The following is a 17,140-nucleotide window of genomic DNA, read 5'->3' as shown; positions in this document are numbered from 1 at the left end:
GGAAGTCGTACATGTCGTACGCCTGAAGCCATATTATGAACGCTAAAGGACTGGAAGTTTTCATTGTCCGTGTTTGTTCTCATTTTAAAGCATCGAGACGATGCTTCTTTGGAAGGGGGGTAATGCCACGTATCATTGCAGTGTTTGTTCGTTCACGCTCAAGGCAGCAGGAAAGGGTCGTTATCACTTTTGTTCGTGGCGCGAGAAGCGACCAGACTAATCTCGATTGTTCGCAGCCATGAAAGGCTGCATCTAGGTTTTTCCAGATTACCGTAGATGATCTTGACCTGTTATCTGGAAGTTTCCTTGCCGGCTTTAAATTGAGCGATGCCGCGAGCGGCGGACATTCGTAGTTCGACGACCGACGAGCACGCTTGCTGCTTACGCCGCCGCCGAGTGATTCAGTTCTTTTACGGGCGCAAGTCAGCCCAAATAAGGAGCTTCGTTTCCAAGACTGGTTGGTGTCTTCCTGACTGCTGGACTGCCGTCACTAGAACGTGACAATATTAAGCAGCTATAACCTTGTGTGACTGTAAGCCTCATCTGCTTGGCTAGTTGGTTGTCAGACGAAAATGGCAGAGATTCAACTCCACCGAACGAAGTTTCACGCAGCAAAAGCTAGACGTGGCTTGCCGCAATGTCCGAAGATGTAGTTCACTATACGAGCGCTCCTCAGAAGGCTCTCCTTCCTCCATAGCGTTTGACTAAGTCAAGCACATAGCTTTGTTTATATATACCCCCTACCTGACGTCACACCTGTGAATTGAATCACGTGACACAACCTGATAAACAGGTGGCTTTCATATCGCCTCTGCCGACAACTTGTAAGGTCCAAATTCAATGTCAAAGATTAACATCAAAATTGAAGGTTAAAGCTCAAGGTCAAATGTAAAAGTCAAGGGTGGTCAACTCTATGCACATCACAGGGTTAGGTATATGTGCCTACAAACACTAGCCATGGCTTGTCTCAAGGTCGTTTCAAGGTCATATGAAAGGACATGGCAAAATGCCTCCCAGCTACAGTAGTGTAGCTTTCGCTACAATATAAGCATTCTAGCGCCGAGACGTGCTACACAAAAGAAAGAAGACAGAAGATAACATGGGCACCCGTGTTGACTTCAATCTTATTTCTTGTGTGTTGCATGTCTCGCCGCTAGAATCCTTTTATTATGCTAGCCTATCACGTATGTACGATAGTAACAGCGGTGTGATCAGCCACGCAAGATTTGTAAAAAAAAACTATTTTGACTGAACATTGGCTGAAATGAATCGGTTAACGCTACAGCGCTCCTTCGCAATAGATATCAATGAATGATGTTCTCCTGGATGTATCTGTCGAAATATCATTTAAGGTGGCACAGGTACCAAAAAAATGCTACTTCGTGGTGCTTCCGCTAGAACTGGCTCCCGAATCATTTCAAAGCCGGAGCGCCATTGAGAATCTGAGTGCCTGCTTTTGTTGACAGTTTGAAGGTCGAATGCTTAATTTGTAGCTGGCCCTTCTATCGCGCAGGTAGGTACAGTGTAAAGAGTGCTCGGGCTGAAGTACTCTCTCTGCGGTCCCTAATCAAAATTGACTATAGACACTCTATAGACATATTATAGATTCTACTGCCTACCTATAGATATTTTGTCTATAGACAGTCTGTACGCTGTCTATGGACAAAAATCTACTAAAAATAATTTTATTACGGAAGCCTATCACGTATGTACGATAGTAACAGCAATGTGATCAGCCACGCAAGATTTGTCAAAAAAACTATTTTTACAGAAAAACTATTTTTACTATTTTTACTGAATATGTCACTACTAAAAATGTACGGATATAAATCTATCGATTGTCTATAGATACTCTATAGCTTTTGTATTGCCTATAGACTGTTGTCTAGGATTTGTCTATAGAAAGCCTATATACTTTATAGACAGAAGTCTATAGACAGTCTACTGCTGTCTAAAAAAATTGTAAGGGTGGCACGAGCAGGATGCGGATTTTGCAACGTTGTTGCATGAATTCTCTACAGAGAGTAACATTCACGGGAAATAACGTCATCATCACGTGTGCAGCGGAGCGAATGCGGTATCACAAACGGCGTGAACTGGGACATGGACAAAAGGGTCACTGACATGTGCGCTTTTCTAGTCAGCGTTCTTCATCTCACCGGCGTACAATATCGTCCAAGCTTCTGTTCTAGCAGCTGCGCTTGCGTCGGAATTCGTAGACGTTGGCGCACGCGTATCCACATGTCACGTGATTGCATCATGAAGGTGCGACGACTTCATCTGCTACTAACCGCACGAACAGCGGGCTATGCGAACTATAAGGACCACGTTCCACAGTAAAACCATGACACAAGATTACAAGCCACTCACATAGCCTGAGGTAAAGCTCGAGCGAGTCGACAAGTGAAAGTTCCTTTGTTTTGTTTATTAATTTGATGATATTAATATATTTAATTTATTATTTGCATATAATAGTGTGAATGCATTCAAAATATTAGTGTTTTTTTTCAATTCCTTGAACGTTCGAGGGACGTGCCACACCGACCCTAATTATGCCCTACCTGGGATCTCTTAGGGTTTGATGCAAGGTCGACGCATGCACGATACAGGCCAGCCGCCTTCTCCGTCGCTCTCTGAAATCTGGTCGGGATGTGCATGGTGGCCAGCATGTGTTTGATCTCTTCTTTTATACGGCTACGCATCTGATAGAAGAAAGACAACAGCAGTATTTAGTTTATTCGTTTTGGTTTATTGGGGTTTAACGTCCCAAAGCGAGTCAGGCTATGAGGGACGCCGTAGTGAAGGGCTCCGGAAATTTAGACCACCTGCGGTTCATTAGAGCCAAAAATGTCACTTAGACGTCAAAATAGTATCGGACGTCGATATAATGCGAGCACGTGAAAACAGTACTAAAAGTCAAAATTGCGGGGGGAAACGCAACCACGTGACAGAGGATGATAAAATGTAGTTGTACACCTATTTTGATTGATCTGGAGCAATTAGAGGCGAAAAAAGTCATTTCGACGTGAAAATAGTCCGGACATGCATATAGTGCGAGAACGGGAAAACAGCGGTAGACGTCAAAGGAAAAAGTAAAAAATTGCCGACGACTACCCCGCAACCCAATGCGAAGCCGCAAAGACTAATGATGTCTTTGGCTATATTAGCTCATTAGGGGATGGCAAGGTTGGTGCTTGTTCGGGAAAAAGTAGGTACTAAATAGTAGGTGCTAAACAGTAGGGAAAAAGTAGGTACTAGTAGTAATAAAACTTAGCACGCTATTCTGTTCTAAGCGTAATCTCGCCTTTCCTAAAGGAAGTGAAGTAACATTACTCATGAGAAATCAAACTAGCGATTACTACCGGCATGCACATACCATACTGGCAATTTCAAATAGACAGCTCGTAAAAAAATTAGATGCCATTTGCGTGCTCCGGTAATCAATCATTTGTTTATTTATATTTACTTATTTCAAACATTCTAAAGGCGCAGTCTGGAAATAAATGGGGAGGGAAAGCAAAATCTAAAAACTATTACAGAATCGTAACAGGATAAGAAATTTCCTTGTCAAATTCAGGATAATATAGAAGCTCAGCAAATATGAAAATAACGAATATTTGAGACAAAAAATTTTAAATTTGGGTATAAGAGAAGTTCAACAGCGCAAAAGACAGTTTGTTTTCACAGAAACAATTGCAACACAATTGAGATATACTAGCGCCAAAACATGCACACCACAAGAAAGGAACGAAGACGAGACACAAGCGCTAACTCAGTACTGAAATTTTCTTGAAGCCAGGAAGCACCTTTTATACGGTTGTTTCAAGGGGAAAGAAGGGTGACATGGATGAGAAGGTGAACAAAGACAACTATCTGGGAACGCAGAAACAGGCAGACCGCCAAAAATCGCACAAGAAAAAGAGCAGTTACTTGATAGCAGAATCTATAAAATTGAACAGGGAGGCAAAAAGAGATAAAGATGGAGTGCTGACACACCTACAGGCAGATTTCTTTATGTAAATTGCCTCTAGACTAACCTGTGCAGTTCTATCGGTGCTCTCGTCAAGAATCTTCGTCTCATGTAACCGCGCCTCGCACCCGTCGCAGCTCATTACGTGCGCAACCAAATGTGCGTACTTATATTTGAAATCTGATAGATTTCTGGTATAGTCCCCCAAAAGCTCGTTGATGCAGCGGCCAGTCTGGCCGACATAAAACTTCCCACACGTTAAGGGGATAGCGTAGACCACTCACACAGAACACTTGGTATACGGAGTCTCATCTGGCAACCCCCGCTTTCTTGAGTTGCAGATTCGTGGGCACAACTTTTCCAGCTTGTTTAAAGCCGAAAAGACGACACTCACGCCATAAATGTTGGCCACTTCCCTCAAGTTGTGCGAGCTTTTGAATACGCACTGCACAACAAGCGGCTTCTGTGTCCTGAAACAATCCTCTGCGGTATTTCTTCGTGTTCCGTTCTTAAGTTTTTGAAGGAGGGTCTGCAAATAGCGACCAACGCATTGCAGGGGAACCCAGCCACCGAAAGTCGGCTCATCTTACTTTGAAAGCTGTCTTGCAACTGATGTGCGCACGATTTCTTGAGAGAAGACTCTAGGCAATGCGACGCTATTGCTCTTTTTACGGTCTTGGAGTGCATAGAATCGTAAGGCAAAAAATCTTCTTTTGCACGCGGGTAGTAACCCCAGCACGCGTCTTTCAAGGAAAGTTAGTGTTAAGTCTAAAAACTGTAAAACATTAGTGTCGGGTAGTTCATGGGTAAAAGTGAGCCCAAGTTCATGTTTGTCAAAAACATTCTGAACTTCGCCTACTCTAGAGCGGTAGGCGAAGGATGTCTGCTTTATTAAAAGCACTAAAACATCGTCCACATACCTAAAAGCTTTAACCCCCCCCCCCCCCCCCCCCATAAAAAAGTTTATCTATTGATTGATCAACGTTTTTTAAGAAAATGTCGCAGCAAAGGATAAGGGCCACGCAGGACCCTATGAACATTTTCTAGATTCTGCTATCAAGTAACTGCTCTTTTTCTCTTGCAATTTTTTGCTGCCTGCCTGTTTCTGCGTTCCCAGATGGTTGCCTTTATTCACCTTCTCATCCATGTCACCTTTTTTCCCCCTTGAAACTTCACCGTGTATAAGGCGCTTCCTGGCTTCAATAAAATTTCTGTTGTGAGTTAGCGCTTGTGTCTCGTCCTCATTCTTTTCTTGTGGCATGCATGGTTTGGGGCTACTTTTTCTCTAATTCAAGTATGCACCAACTAGCCCTAAGAGAGGTGTTAATTTCAACGCAACGTACACAGAACATGACTCAGAAATGGCAATTCAAAATCCAAGCTAGCAAAATGAATGATTTTTGAAGTGACAGATTTAAAGGCGAATAAAAATGGGAGGTTAATTTTTGCCCCCCCCCCCCCCCCCTCTCCTAGACTGCACAGTTTTGGTTTGGTTACGCATGTCCCAACAAAGGACGGCCAAAAACGACCTCACCTTCCAGACGACGTCTTCTGCGCCTGAGAATGCACTGCATACGAAGCTGTAGAAGTCGTCGCATGGTGCATATCTCCTGTTGAGCGCCTGTTTGAATAACAGTGCAGCGACTTCGGCGCCGCTCGGACGGGGCGTAGTTGTAAAAGGTGCTGGCGTTGGAGCTCCCCGCTTCGTGGTCACTGTTGGTGGGACAGTGATACAGGACGGAAGGTTAGTCCCGGACAGAGAGCAGGTACTCCTTGGATTCAAGTCGAGTATTTTCAGACAAAGGCTTTAATTAAGAGGCAGCTGTGTGGAACATTGTAAGGAACTGTTAAGGAAGCTTTCAAGATAACGGTCCATTTCTTCGATGCGTAGCGCAATCTTTCTTTTAAAGCGTGTGCAGTGGTTAGGTTAGGTTAGGCTAGGCTAGGTTAGGTTAGGTTAGGTTAGGTTAGGTTAGGTTAGGTTAGGTTAGGTTAGGTTAGGTTAGGTTAGGTGAGGTTAGGTTAGGTTAGGTTAGGTTAGGTTAGGTTAGGTTAGGTTAGGTTAGGTCTGTCACAGAAAGCCAACGGGAAACACGCTTGACGATACAGAAAACGTCGTAGACAAAAACATGCAGGCCTGCCGAAGGGAGATCTGCAAACATATTGTTATTGTGGAATCTTACGATACATGAAAAAACTGCGTTCATGAAAATTTCTAGCTTAAATAGACGCTTGTTCAGAATTCCAGGGTATGACAGGCCAGGACACAAAGCCGCTTAGGATTACTTGAGCTTTCTCTGTATCGATTTATTGCCCGGTCATAATCAAAACGGGGCGCGTACGTTCATCGAACACCAGCCGTTTATGAGCTAGAAAACAGCAGTAAACTGAAATACCACAACCAGCCGCCATTCACGCGAGCAAACTTTGGTGACATCATGATATATATTTATTTTTTATTATTTTTTTTTTGGGGGGGGGGGGGTTCATGCGTGAAGCTAAGCAGCACCACCATTCACTTTTAGACCTTTGTCACGTAGTCCTTTTGAGGCAGTGACGCCACAAACTTCAATAGAGAGGCGGCTGAAATGTTATATTTTATATCCAGTTACCTCAAGAAATTAATACTAGTTTTCCTCACCAAAAAACATCGAAACCGCCCAAAACAGTCAAACAATTCATGATTGATGGGAATCGAATTTTGGTACAACTTCTATTGTATTCTCTTCGGGTGCATTCCTTCACCCTTGAAGTCTGCCACAGGGCACAATCCGCGCGTCCCAAGATTATAGCACCGTACCGTTCGCGTCACTCATCAAGTTTCAGCAGTGCAGCGCTAAGCACGGGGTACTAAGACCCCATGCAGAGCAGAACGGCGGGTCTAAAATCTAACACGCAGAAAGCCAAAGTAATGACCAACAGTCTAGCAAGGAAACAACAGTTCACAATTTGTGGCAAGGTGCTGGAAGTTGTAAGCGAAAAATTCAGGGGGCACTTTGGCTTTCTAAAGTGCTGCAAGGCGAAAGCGTTTCGTGGCCACTGTTTGTTTTTATTCAGGCAGGGGTATATTATTTTTATTTACTTTTGGTTGCCCCAACCTAACAAATATCTGTTTTTATTTACTTTTTATTTTTCACATTTTTTCTATTTATTTTCTTTCTCCTTTTCTTAATTTTATTTCTTTTTGCATTTTCACATCTTATTTTATTTTGTTTTTATTTTTGTTTATTTTCTTTTTTTATTTTTTATTTTCCTTTTCTTGACTTTACTCCTTTTATTTTATTTATCAAGCCCATGCATTCACTAGATGCGCCTTTATTCATGCTGGAAGCTTGAGCCTTTTAAGCAGTGACGCCGAAAGGCGGGCGAATCTGCCGACGCGTCTGTCGACACTCCTGCCGACGCGTCTGTCGACACGGCTGCCGACGCGTCTGTCGACGCTCCTGCCGACGCGTCTGTCGACACGGCTGCCGACGCGTCTGCTAACGACAGTATGAGGCAATAAATACTTTCGCCTTAATATGTATACTTAGGCCAGGCAGTGACCGCTGATCCGGATCAGGAGAAGGAAATAACTAGAAGAAAGAAGGTTCTCTCAGATCAAGAATGGTAATCTACCAGTATCTCTCAAGACAAAAGTATACAACGCTCTAACCGGTAATCACCTATGCGGCAGAAACGTGGAGGCTAACGAAGAGGCTTCAGCTTAAGTTAAGGACAACGCAGCGAGTTATGGAAAGAAAAATTATTCGTGTAAAGTTAAGAGACCGGAAGCGCGCGGAGTGTATGAGGGAGCAGAAACGGGTTAATGACGTTCGAGTCGAAATCAAGAGGAAGAAATGGGCTTGGCGAGGGAATGTAATGCGAAGGCAAGGTAACCTCTAGTCCTTAAGGGTGACGTAGTGGATTCCAAGAGAAGGCAAGCGTGGTAGGGGGAGGCAAAAAGTTAGGTGGGCGGAGAAGATTAATAAGTCTCCGGGGGTACGGTGGGCGCAGCTGGCAAAGGACAGGGTTAATTGCAGAGACATGGCAGAGGCCTTTGTCGTGCAGGGGGCGTAGTCAGGCCGATGATGATTACGATTACGTTAAAACTGCCTGCACACTCAAGATGACGCACAGAAAAAATAACAGTACAGTTGCCTCGCAGCAACTTTAAGAGCGAGTTTCCAATAGGTACCAGTAGTTTGAACGAAAATGACTACAAGCCTCTACAAGGTTTCCCCTTCGCTTCTGACTCGCAACAATTTTTCTCCACTTAAAGTAATACACCACAGCTGTCCTTTTTATGTAACCTCCTCTCAAGATATCGAAGCGGCCTCGTTCGAGAGGATTCACTTCTTTTTCCTTTTTTGAGACGTAATGTCGACAGGTTCCTTCTTACACGCGAACAAGCAAATTTCATGGCCGCTATGAAAGCACCGACGACGCGACCAAATTGTTTACAACCCAAGCAATGACCATTCCGCAAAGTGACTGAAACTGCGTTCTTGTCAGCTGAAATACGCAGCGTACAGAAAAAAAAAGCCTTTAGATCCGCGAAAAGGTGCGCCCCTTACCAGCAGGCCGCGAGGTTCCTTTGCTTCCGGCGGGCACGGAACTACCGCCAATCCCTTCGCTCCCGATCACCTCTACGTCGACGCCTTCACCGTGGCTGTCATCTGCATAACACCGCACCAGGACAGGCAAGATTAGTATAGGAGGTCCGCAAGCGACTTTACTCTAGCCAATATGCACTCCCTATAGGGAGCACGCATGACGTCACAATATCCGCCATTTTGTGATGCATGGAGGGCGATGAAAGTTTGTAGGGATATCTTGTCTGGTTATTGAGAGCTGCCTTTACATTGACCCCTGAAGCTGTGCGCTAGCTGCTCCATTAAGTGTCGCCTGCAACGTGGCGTAGATACGGATGCCACATGGTTCACTCCTGAAGCTGTGCGCTGCCCCAGTAAGTGTCGTCTGCAACGTGACGTAGATACGGAAACAGCATAGATAGTCGGCCCAGTATTTGGAAACGTAGTGGCAAAGACCGCTCCTACAAAGCGCCAGAGTGTCACCAGCAATATTGGGCCGATTGCCTGTCCTGCTTGCGTACCTCGTCTTCGAGGCATCCACGGGACTTCCCGGGCACCATTTCGTTGTACAGGGTGTTGCTTCAGCAGTGCAAATCAGAGCACTAGATATACCTCCAACCTTTCACCGTGCTGCATGCACCAAAAATGGCGGTCCACTTTGAGGTCGGTGCAGACGCCCTATATCCTACGAAGACATCCGTAAATTAGTGTGACCCTTTAAAACGGTAGCCTTTGCATTGCACATGCGGCCAGCACTAAGACTTAGTCATAGCGTACGCTGGCGTTGGGAACCTACCGAACAAAAACGCTTAGTGAGCACATGGTGCTCTGTGAAGCATGGGCAGCACTCCGAAGACTTAAGGGGTCACTTTTTGCGCGCTTTGTGGTACGTTTATTGGCTATATAAGGTGCGTCATGAATTCACACCCACTCGTATCGCTGACGTAAAAGAAAATAAAGGGGAACAGGCAATATTCTCTTCACTTGCTTCCGCAATCACAGAGCTCTTAGTGATGACGCGATACGTTGTTTTGTTTACAGAAATTAGCTACAGTTTTTAATACCAGCCGACATCAGAGAGAATTACGCTATCATAGCGCTCCGACATTAGTAAGTAAAACTATACATAAAAAGTCTCTTAAAACCATGTGTTTCGAGTGAGAATGTGTACCCGTTAATAAAGCTCACACATCTGCCACATGCCCAAGACGCTGCTAAATATTCCCTATATAAGTGACCCGCTGATACCGCAGTTCTAAAGTTGGATAAAAAAGGAGGCTTTCACTGCCGCTATCAGCGTTGGTGTGACCAAGCTCATTTTCGCCACCGATGCCGACAGTGGCAATTAAAGCATTTGGTAGCTATCGTCCTTGAGAGGCGGTTGTGTTGCCACCCTTTCCTACTTCTAATTCTTCATGGACTTTGAAACTCACGAATGCAATTCTGCCACAGGCAATAAACCGTGTTTTCTGAGTACTGTAAGCCATTCTACTACCTTCACGAAAGGACATCATGGGGACAATATGCGGACCGACCTTATGCACCACATCTTTGAGCGAACCTTCAAATTCGGCTACCGCAGGCACCGGAAGTCCAGCATAGTGTGCGCACACAGTTAGCTTCAGCGTGTGTACGCTATTCACAAGGTCAATTCGGGGATTTGCACAGGTGAACAAATCACTCTACAATGAAGTCAAAGCGTTGCGGCTTTTGGCTCAAACATTTTCCAGACCCTGCACCATAATGCAGGGGACGCTCAGGACAGCTGCGTGGAAAAAACTCTTCCATTTGCGATGTCAGTCGTTGAGTCCTCACCAGCGCCCATCGTTCCAGCGTAGACGAAGATGGCCAGTGCGACAACTCCTACCAGAAGCAGGCAGAAGACAATGACAGTGAGCCTCGCTTTGCTGTCGAAGTCCCTGCACAGTCAGCGTCGAACTGCGATTATGGATACTGCGAGAACACCTCATCGTCATCATCAGCATGACTGTGTCCACTGCAGGGCAAAGGCCTCTCCCATGTCTCTCCAATTAACCCTGTCCTTTGCCAGTTGCAGCCACCGTATCCCCTTAAACTGCCTAATCTCATCCGCTTACCTAACTTTCTGCCACCCCCTGCTACGCTTGCTTTCTTGTGGAATCCACTCCGTTACCCTTAAGGACCAGCGGTTATCTTGCCTTCGGATTACATACCCTGCCCAAGCCCAATTCTTCCTCTGTTTTGTTCATAGAGGGCTGTGGCCAAGTACTACACCAGTGTCCATGGGCAAATCTTGCTCTGGTGAGGAATTGCGTGTTGGTATCTGGTCACCGAGATCAGGCCGCACCCCAGGCCAGGTTGAGAAATTTCATTGACACGCGGAGTTTTTTATTTAAATCCGGTGGAGAATATCGTGGCACTGCGATTCGAACCCCGGCACTTTTCCACGCGAGGGGGATGCTCTACCTGCACGCCATCGTGTAGTGAACCTCTTAACGTGAGCTAGCAGGACAAAGTAGGTAAGCCGTATGGCAAAACTTTGAAGAACATATCCTTGCTACAGCAATAACTATCGCCCCAGCTGTGCAAAGACCATAAATTACGACCACCACGCTATGAAGTCCCTCTTTTCTGGACCTAACTTTTAATTGTGGGGCAACTATTAAATAATGTAAGAAATTGTTATCAATATATGGTTTGGTTTGGTTTATGGGGTTTAACGTCCCAAAGCGACTCAGGCTATGAGGGACGTCGTAGTGAAGGGCTCCGGAAATTTCGACCACCTGGGGTTCTTTAACGTGCACTGACATCGCACAGTACACGGGCCTCTAGAATTTCTCCTCCAAAGAAAGTCTAGCCGCCGCGGCCGGGATCGAACCCGCGTCATTTGGGTCAGCAGCCGAGCACCATAACCACTGAGCCACCGCGGCGGCGTGATCAGTATATCGATTGGAATCGTCAAACGTTCCAATGCGTAGCAAAACCTTCCTTTTGAGGTTTCACCGCGCGAAGTAGTTAAGCTTGCCACAGAAAAAGCCAATGCTGTATGCTTCTGACAACGATTGTGAAGAAAGTGTGGAATATTGTAAAATAGTATCGGCATCAGAGTACTGGCCAACGACCCAACCCTTATCGTCATCCCACGACCCCTTCGCCGGGAGCTTCTCATTAGGCCGCTCCCGAGGAACATGCACCCGTCCCACCATGAGCAGCGCCGCAGAGCCCGTGCGAAGGCACTCCATCGAGCGTACGGCCCCGAGCCGGACTCCGTATGGGTGGACGCTGCCTGCACGGGTGATGAAGCGATAGCAGCTGTGGTGGACTCTTCACCCACCCACCTCACACTATCTCTCCCTCCAGACACGTCCCCAAGGCTACAGAGGAACTCGCCATTGCACTTGCTATCACCCGCACGGAAGCCCGGTATATATTAAGTGACTTTAAAACTGCGATCTTAAATTTTGCTCGAGGCCGAGTTCATGTCCCTGCTTTTGGCATACTGGACTCGCCCGATGCACCCCCGCCCCGCCATGTGGAGCTGATATGGGTGCCTGCGCACTCCGGGAATCCTGGAAATGAAGCTTCCAACCTTTTAGCCCGAGGTTCTTTAAACCGGGTTCAGGTGGCCTCGGATCGGGGATTCACGAAGGAGCGCATGCACACATTCAGTGAGCTTACCCAGGCATACAGAGCCTCACGCCAGCTCTATCCCCCGCCCCACCCCTCCCTAGATAACAAACACGCAACACTCTGGCACAGACTACAGACACACACTCTCCCCTCACCCCTTAACCTAGCCCACTATCATCCATCCTTTCCCACTTCCGCATGTGCCCTATGCCCAGAACCCTTCGCTTCTTCCCTCCACATCCTTTCCCTCTGCCCGGCAGACCCTCCCCCGCGGGACCTAGAGAACCTCAAGACCTGGAAGGACTGGGAGACCCTGCTGCGCTCGGAGGACCCGGCCGTGCTGCCAGTGTTATGGACCTCAGGAACATAAACACTTGAGTGCAGTGGGGTCGTGCGGGGACCCTGAGGCGTGCCCCGAATTCCTGGTTAAATAGTTTTCTTTCTCTCTCTCTCTCTCTGTAAAATGGTATATTCTATACGAATGGTCGAATATTCCAATGCATGCGAAATTTTACGTTTAAAGTTCGTCCTGAGCTCACACAGCGTAGTTAAAGTTGTCGGTTTATGGTTTATGGGGTTTAACGTCCCAAAGCGACTAAGGCTGTGAGAGACGCCGTAGTGAAGGGCTCCGGAAATTTCGACCACCTGGGGTTCTTTAACGTGCACTGACATCGCACAGTACACGGGCCTCTAGAATTTCTCCTCCAAACAAATTCCTGCCGCCGCGGCCGGGATCGAACCCGCGTCATACAAAAAAGATGGCGCGTTTCTTATTATATACAGCCGAAACTAAAAAAGTGTCCTAACAAGCGATCTGTGGATATATTGAATATGACGGTGCAATTTTAACAAATACGGAAAAATTGCGTTGATAAACAATATCTCGCTGAACAAAAATGCACTAGTAAAAACTTTTTGGGTATGTGTCATTGAAGTTGTATATTTTTGAGCATGGTTTGCTCCGTAGCCCGTGTCCGAAGGTGCCACCCAGCTGCACGGTGTGACCCCAGGTGACATGTTTGCCATCAAGTGAGCAGGAATGAAAGCGGTACGGAAGAAGTCGCGTGAAGTGAATGTAGTTGAATGCGGGCTGGACCACTTTGTCTGGAGACTTCGAAAATCGCATGGCACACAGGTATCAAAAACAGAGCCATGACTTACTCAGTTTTCTCATCTGAAATTAGAAAAAAAAACAGTGTTATGCTTTTCGGAATGACACGAATGTGGAGTACCATCCTTTTAAAACAGGCTGAATAACACAAAGGAAAGCATCGGGCACTTTTTGCGACCTTCAAGTGAAACTAAGAGCAGCCGCAAAATGGCGGCATTTTCACAATACCACGCAAAGAAAAAACATGTGTTTCTTTAGCGTTGTTCATGTACTATATTGATATTCCCGCTCTATGGTACGAGTACGGATGACGAAGAGGAAAATTTACAGACAGAATTCCCTCAAGTATATAATTCTTGTCGCATGAAGCGCGCGTGATAGTGCTTACACGAAGCCTCCTCTAGTTGGCTGTATCTAGCTCCTGCAAGCCATAAAAATAGAAAAAAAAATTGGCAGAGGCTTAGCTTGGTTAAGCCCGGAAGGTTGCGAAAGCAAATTACGAGCAACTTTAGCGACTAAACTAGTCAAAGGCGAAAGCCTGAGTGGTGCACGGAACGCCGGAATTAGCTTAAAGTGTTATTGAGGTGTCCACTAAACCACAGAGTTGGTAAGGCGCCTTTCCTTTCCTCCAAATCAACGCAGTCTACAACGCTGTCTATGTCAGAGCGCATCAATGAACGCCGGAATTAGCTTGAAGGGCTATTGAGGTGTCCACTAAACCACAAAGTTGGTAAGGCGCCTTTCCTTTCCTCCAAATCAACGTAGTCTACAACGCTGTTTATGTCAGAGCGCATCAATGAACGCCGGAATTAGCTTGAAGGGCTATTGAGGTGTCCACTAAACCACAGAGTTGGTAAGGCGCCTTTCCTTTCCTCGAAATAAACGCAGTTCCCTCTGTTACTGCCTGGGACCTGCGGCGCTCCGTGGCTACCGCTGGGACCGCGCCGACGAACCGACTTGGTAGCTCAGATTTCACCTCGGTATGACGTCACAGACGCGAGCGCCTCCACGCGTCATCAGACTGGAGGACGTCTAAAGGTGAAACGTGACTACCGCCGGGACCACTCTGAAGGCTCAAAACCTAGCGTAGTATTGCTTTCGCAATAAAAGTCCACGTGAAGGCTGTGGTTACGTATAAGACCGACCTCATGGTTCCGTCGCAACATAGTGTTTACAAGCGAAGCCCTCAAACATTCCTTCTGAATTTGTCCTTTCGTTGGCCAACAAACAAGGCCTTATACTATGCGTTGATGCTTACTACTTCCTTTCAGTTACGTTAATCTTGACTGATGCCCATGCTTACCCGACGGTGTCGATTCATATGGAGAGGGAGCAGCGCTGGGGAACATGGTACGTTCGTATCTTGGCACGCCTTCTGAAAGCAAAGACGCACGCAAAAAGGCAGCAAAATAAATTAACTCGGTTTTGCACACATATCCTCCTGATGAAAGGTGCTTGATGGCACTATTGTAGATGAGCAAATGTAAAAAATAAAATTGATTCTCCTACAGCTGCGACTATTTAATTGAAATGCAACGCGGCACTGTAGACTAGCTTCGTAACTTAATAAAAGAGCGGTAAAACCTGCACCAGCCGGATGTAACTTAGAGGAACGTCGAGCTGCACGTGTTGAAATCAAGGCTGATATCAGCGCAGGACCGCCTTAAGGTGGCGGTGGCCATGAGAAGCCCTAAATGTACAAAACACAGGAGGAGCCATTCGCCTGATCTGAGGTGGAACAGAAACGTAGAAGCAGCTTTGAAAAAGTGGCTGCGCAGAAGACCGAGGCCTGGACTTTGGATGTCTCCCGCAGCCTCAGGGCGTCAGGATGGCGGGCAAGGGGAGAGAAGAAGGGCAGAGAACGCCTGCGGTGAAAGGCAGGACTCGGGAGGCTGTTGTTGCCTTAGTGGCAAGACACATACCCATGACGGGGGATAGGCTGTGGCTGGGTGGTTGGTTGGTTGGTTGGTTGGTTGGCTGGTTTCCCTCAAATAAAATGGCTGTAGCTCCTCCGGTTTCCACGTACTTCTTCTTCACCGATCACGCGCTAGCACAGACCACGCCACGTGACAGGGTACGCTGGAAAGAAAAAGGACGGTAGAAGTTGATTGCATTGGCGAAATTTCCGTGCAGTCCTGAGTCAATTCCAGGGCCTTTGGGTAGACACAGGTTTACTTACCCTGACTCAAACACTATCTACTTGCCGTGGTCACTTGACAAATGGATCTAACACTACGCATTCGTGGGGCACATTTGCTTCCCAAATGGAGCCGTCCTCATTGCTGGATCCTTTTTCTCGCGATCAGCGCACAATGTGGAGACCTGTCACCGTTTTCTGACAAAGCTGACTTCGAATATGTGCTTATAATAAGCATGAGGTATTTACAGTGCGAATTTAACCGACGAATGGTTGTGTAATACTGTTGCTTCTTTGTCTGAGCTTCTCTTCCTGCATTGTTGAGACCTGTGCTCCGTATTATTTTTTGTTTCTAACCGATGAGCGGTTGTTCATTATTGTGACTTTTATCTCTGAGCTTTTGCCTGAAACTTTGACACTTGTACTTGTAATTTTCCTTTTTTATGCGAAGCATATTGCTACAGCTACCACTCACGCCGTCGCCGTGGGACCCCCACGTGACACCGTGATGTCACACCACGTGACATCGGATGAGAGAGCCGGCCTCCACCTCGCGCCGTCGGCGTGGGACCCCTAGCCGTCACGCCACGTGACACCGTGACGTCACACCACGTGACATCGGATGAGAGAGCCGGCCTCCACCTCGCGCCGTCGCCGTGGGACCCCTAGCCGTCACACCCGCGCATTCCCGCGCATTTCGAACGCGCGTTCACACTCGGTGTAGGTGAAACGCTCGCTCCACCGGGCAGGCAGACGCGGCTTCCGTGGCAATCCAGGCGCTCACCCAACGCGCGTCTCGGGGTTAGTCACCGTTCCGCTGTAGGAGAGTTTCAAATTGGGCTAGTTGGTGGTTGTTATTCTCGTGCATTGTTGCGCTTACGAAGGAACTTGGACACAATCAGGGACGACACAGAACAGATGTGCGCAAACTATCAACTGCAAGTTTATTTCTGAGTGCATGTATATATAGGCATTGTCAAGACAAAAACAAAAACAAAAACAAATCCGTGATCACATCGTCATGGCAAGATATCTTTTAACGTCCTGTCCAGCAGTAAAAAACATGCATTATCTTTCTGACTTAGCTGTTTGTTTTTATTTTTCCAAAAATTCTTTTTCCTGATTTGAGAGCTCGATAGAAGGCACGCTTACACATGGCCCTTCTTTTCCTGATTGTATGCAGTATGCTTCCCAAAGTTCCCTGATTAGCTTCTCTCTTGAACCGAGCAGTATTGCTGTCTGCTTAAAGTGAGGTGTGCAATTTTTGCATCTGGCGCAATTCGCTGCCAGATTTCCCGGTGAGTTGACAAGACTGCAGTTGCGCCTATGTTCTCTGAGCCTCTCATTGAGGCACCTACTGGTCTGGCCAACGTACGTTTGCCCGCATGATAGCGGTATCTTATACACAACACCTTCGCGGCATTCCACGAACTTTGTCTCATGTTTGACGCCACATGACACCTCTTTCTCGGCATTGTCTTCGTCGTTTACTTTCGCGCACATTGCTTTCAATTTTTTGGGTGCTGAAAAAACAACTTTTACGTCGTGTCTTTGTGCAACCTTTTTCAGGTTGTGGGAAAGTGCATGGACGTATGGGATAACCACAGGCCTCTTCTTTTCTTTGGCATTGCCTTGGTCCTTTGTTCGGACTGTCCTTCTTAGCACTTTCTCTGCCACGGAAACGAGCAAAGGTGTCGGATAGCCTGCTTTTCTCAGGCGTGTTGCCTGCAGATGGAAGC

General features: G+C 46.7%; 3 protein-coding genes across 3 annotated transcripts in view; 1 reads left to right on the top strand and 2 right to left on the bottom strand.

The window, feature by feature from the left end:
- Nucleotides 1–17,140, bottom strand: part of LOC149331785 (uncharacterized) — a 297,794-nt gene that overhangs the window by 112,440 nt on the left and 168,214 nt on the right. The window lies entirely within an intron of this gene.
- Nucleotides 1–17,140, top strand: part of LOC149331788 (neprilysin-1-like) — a 189,526-nt gene that overhangs the window by 57,844 nt on the left and 114,542 nt on the right. The gene's annotated exons all lie outside the window — the stretch shown is intronic.
- LOC149331790 (neprilysin-1-like) overlaps nucleotides 1–17,140 on the bottom strand; it is a 78,367-nt gene that overhangs the window by 32,843 nt on the left and 28,384 nt on the right. The window contains exons 3-8 of the mRNA XM_089555754.1: nucleotides 15,187–15,343; nucleotides 14,568–14,639; nucleotides 10,360–10,463; nucleotides 8,527–8,628; nucleotides 5,505–5,683; nucleotides 2,562–2,702 (exon numbers count right to left, since the gene is read on the bottom strand). Of these exons, the coding sequence (XP_089411880.1) occupies nucleotides 2,562–2,702; nucleotides 5,505–5,683; nucleotides 8,527–8,628; nucleotides 10,360–10,369 (432 nt within the window). The 5' untranslated portion in view covers nucleotides 10,370–10,463; nucleotides 14,568–14,639; nucleotides 15,187–15,343. The remainder of the gene's footprint in view (nucleotides 1–2,561; nucleotides 2,703–5,504; nucleotides 5,684–8,526; nucleotides 8,629–10,359; nucleotides 10,464–14,567; nucleotides 14,640–15,186; nucleotides 15,344–17,140) is intronic.

The sequence above is a fragment of the Amblyomma mixtum genome, chromosome 8, assembly GCF_055824585.1.
Source record: "Amblyomma mixtum isolate Tamu chromosome 8, ASM5582458v1, whole genome shotgun sequence".
NCBI classification, from domain to species: domain Eukaryota; kingdom Metazoa; phylum Arthropoda; class Arachnida; order Ixodida; family Ixodidae; genus Amblyomma; species Amblyomma mixtum.
Note: the sequence above shows the minus strand (reverse complement) of the source record. Positions and strands in the feature narration are given on the sequence as shown.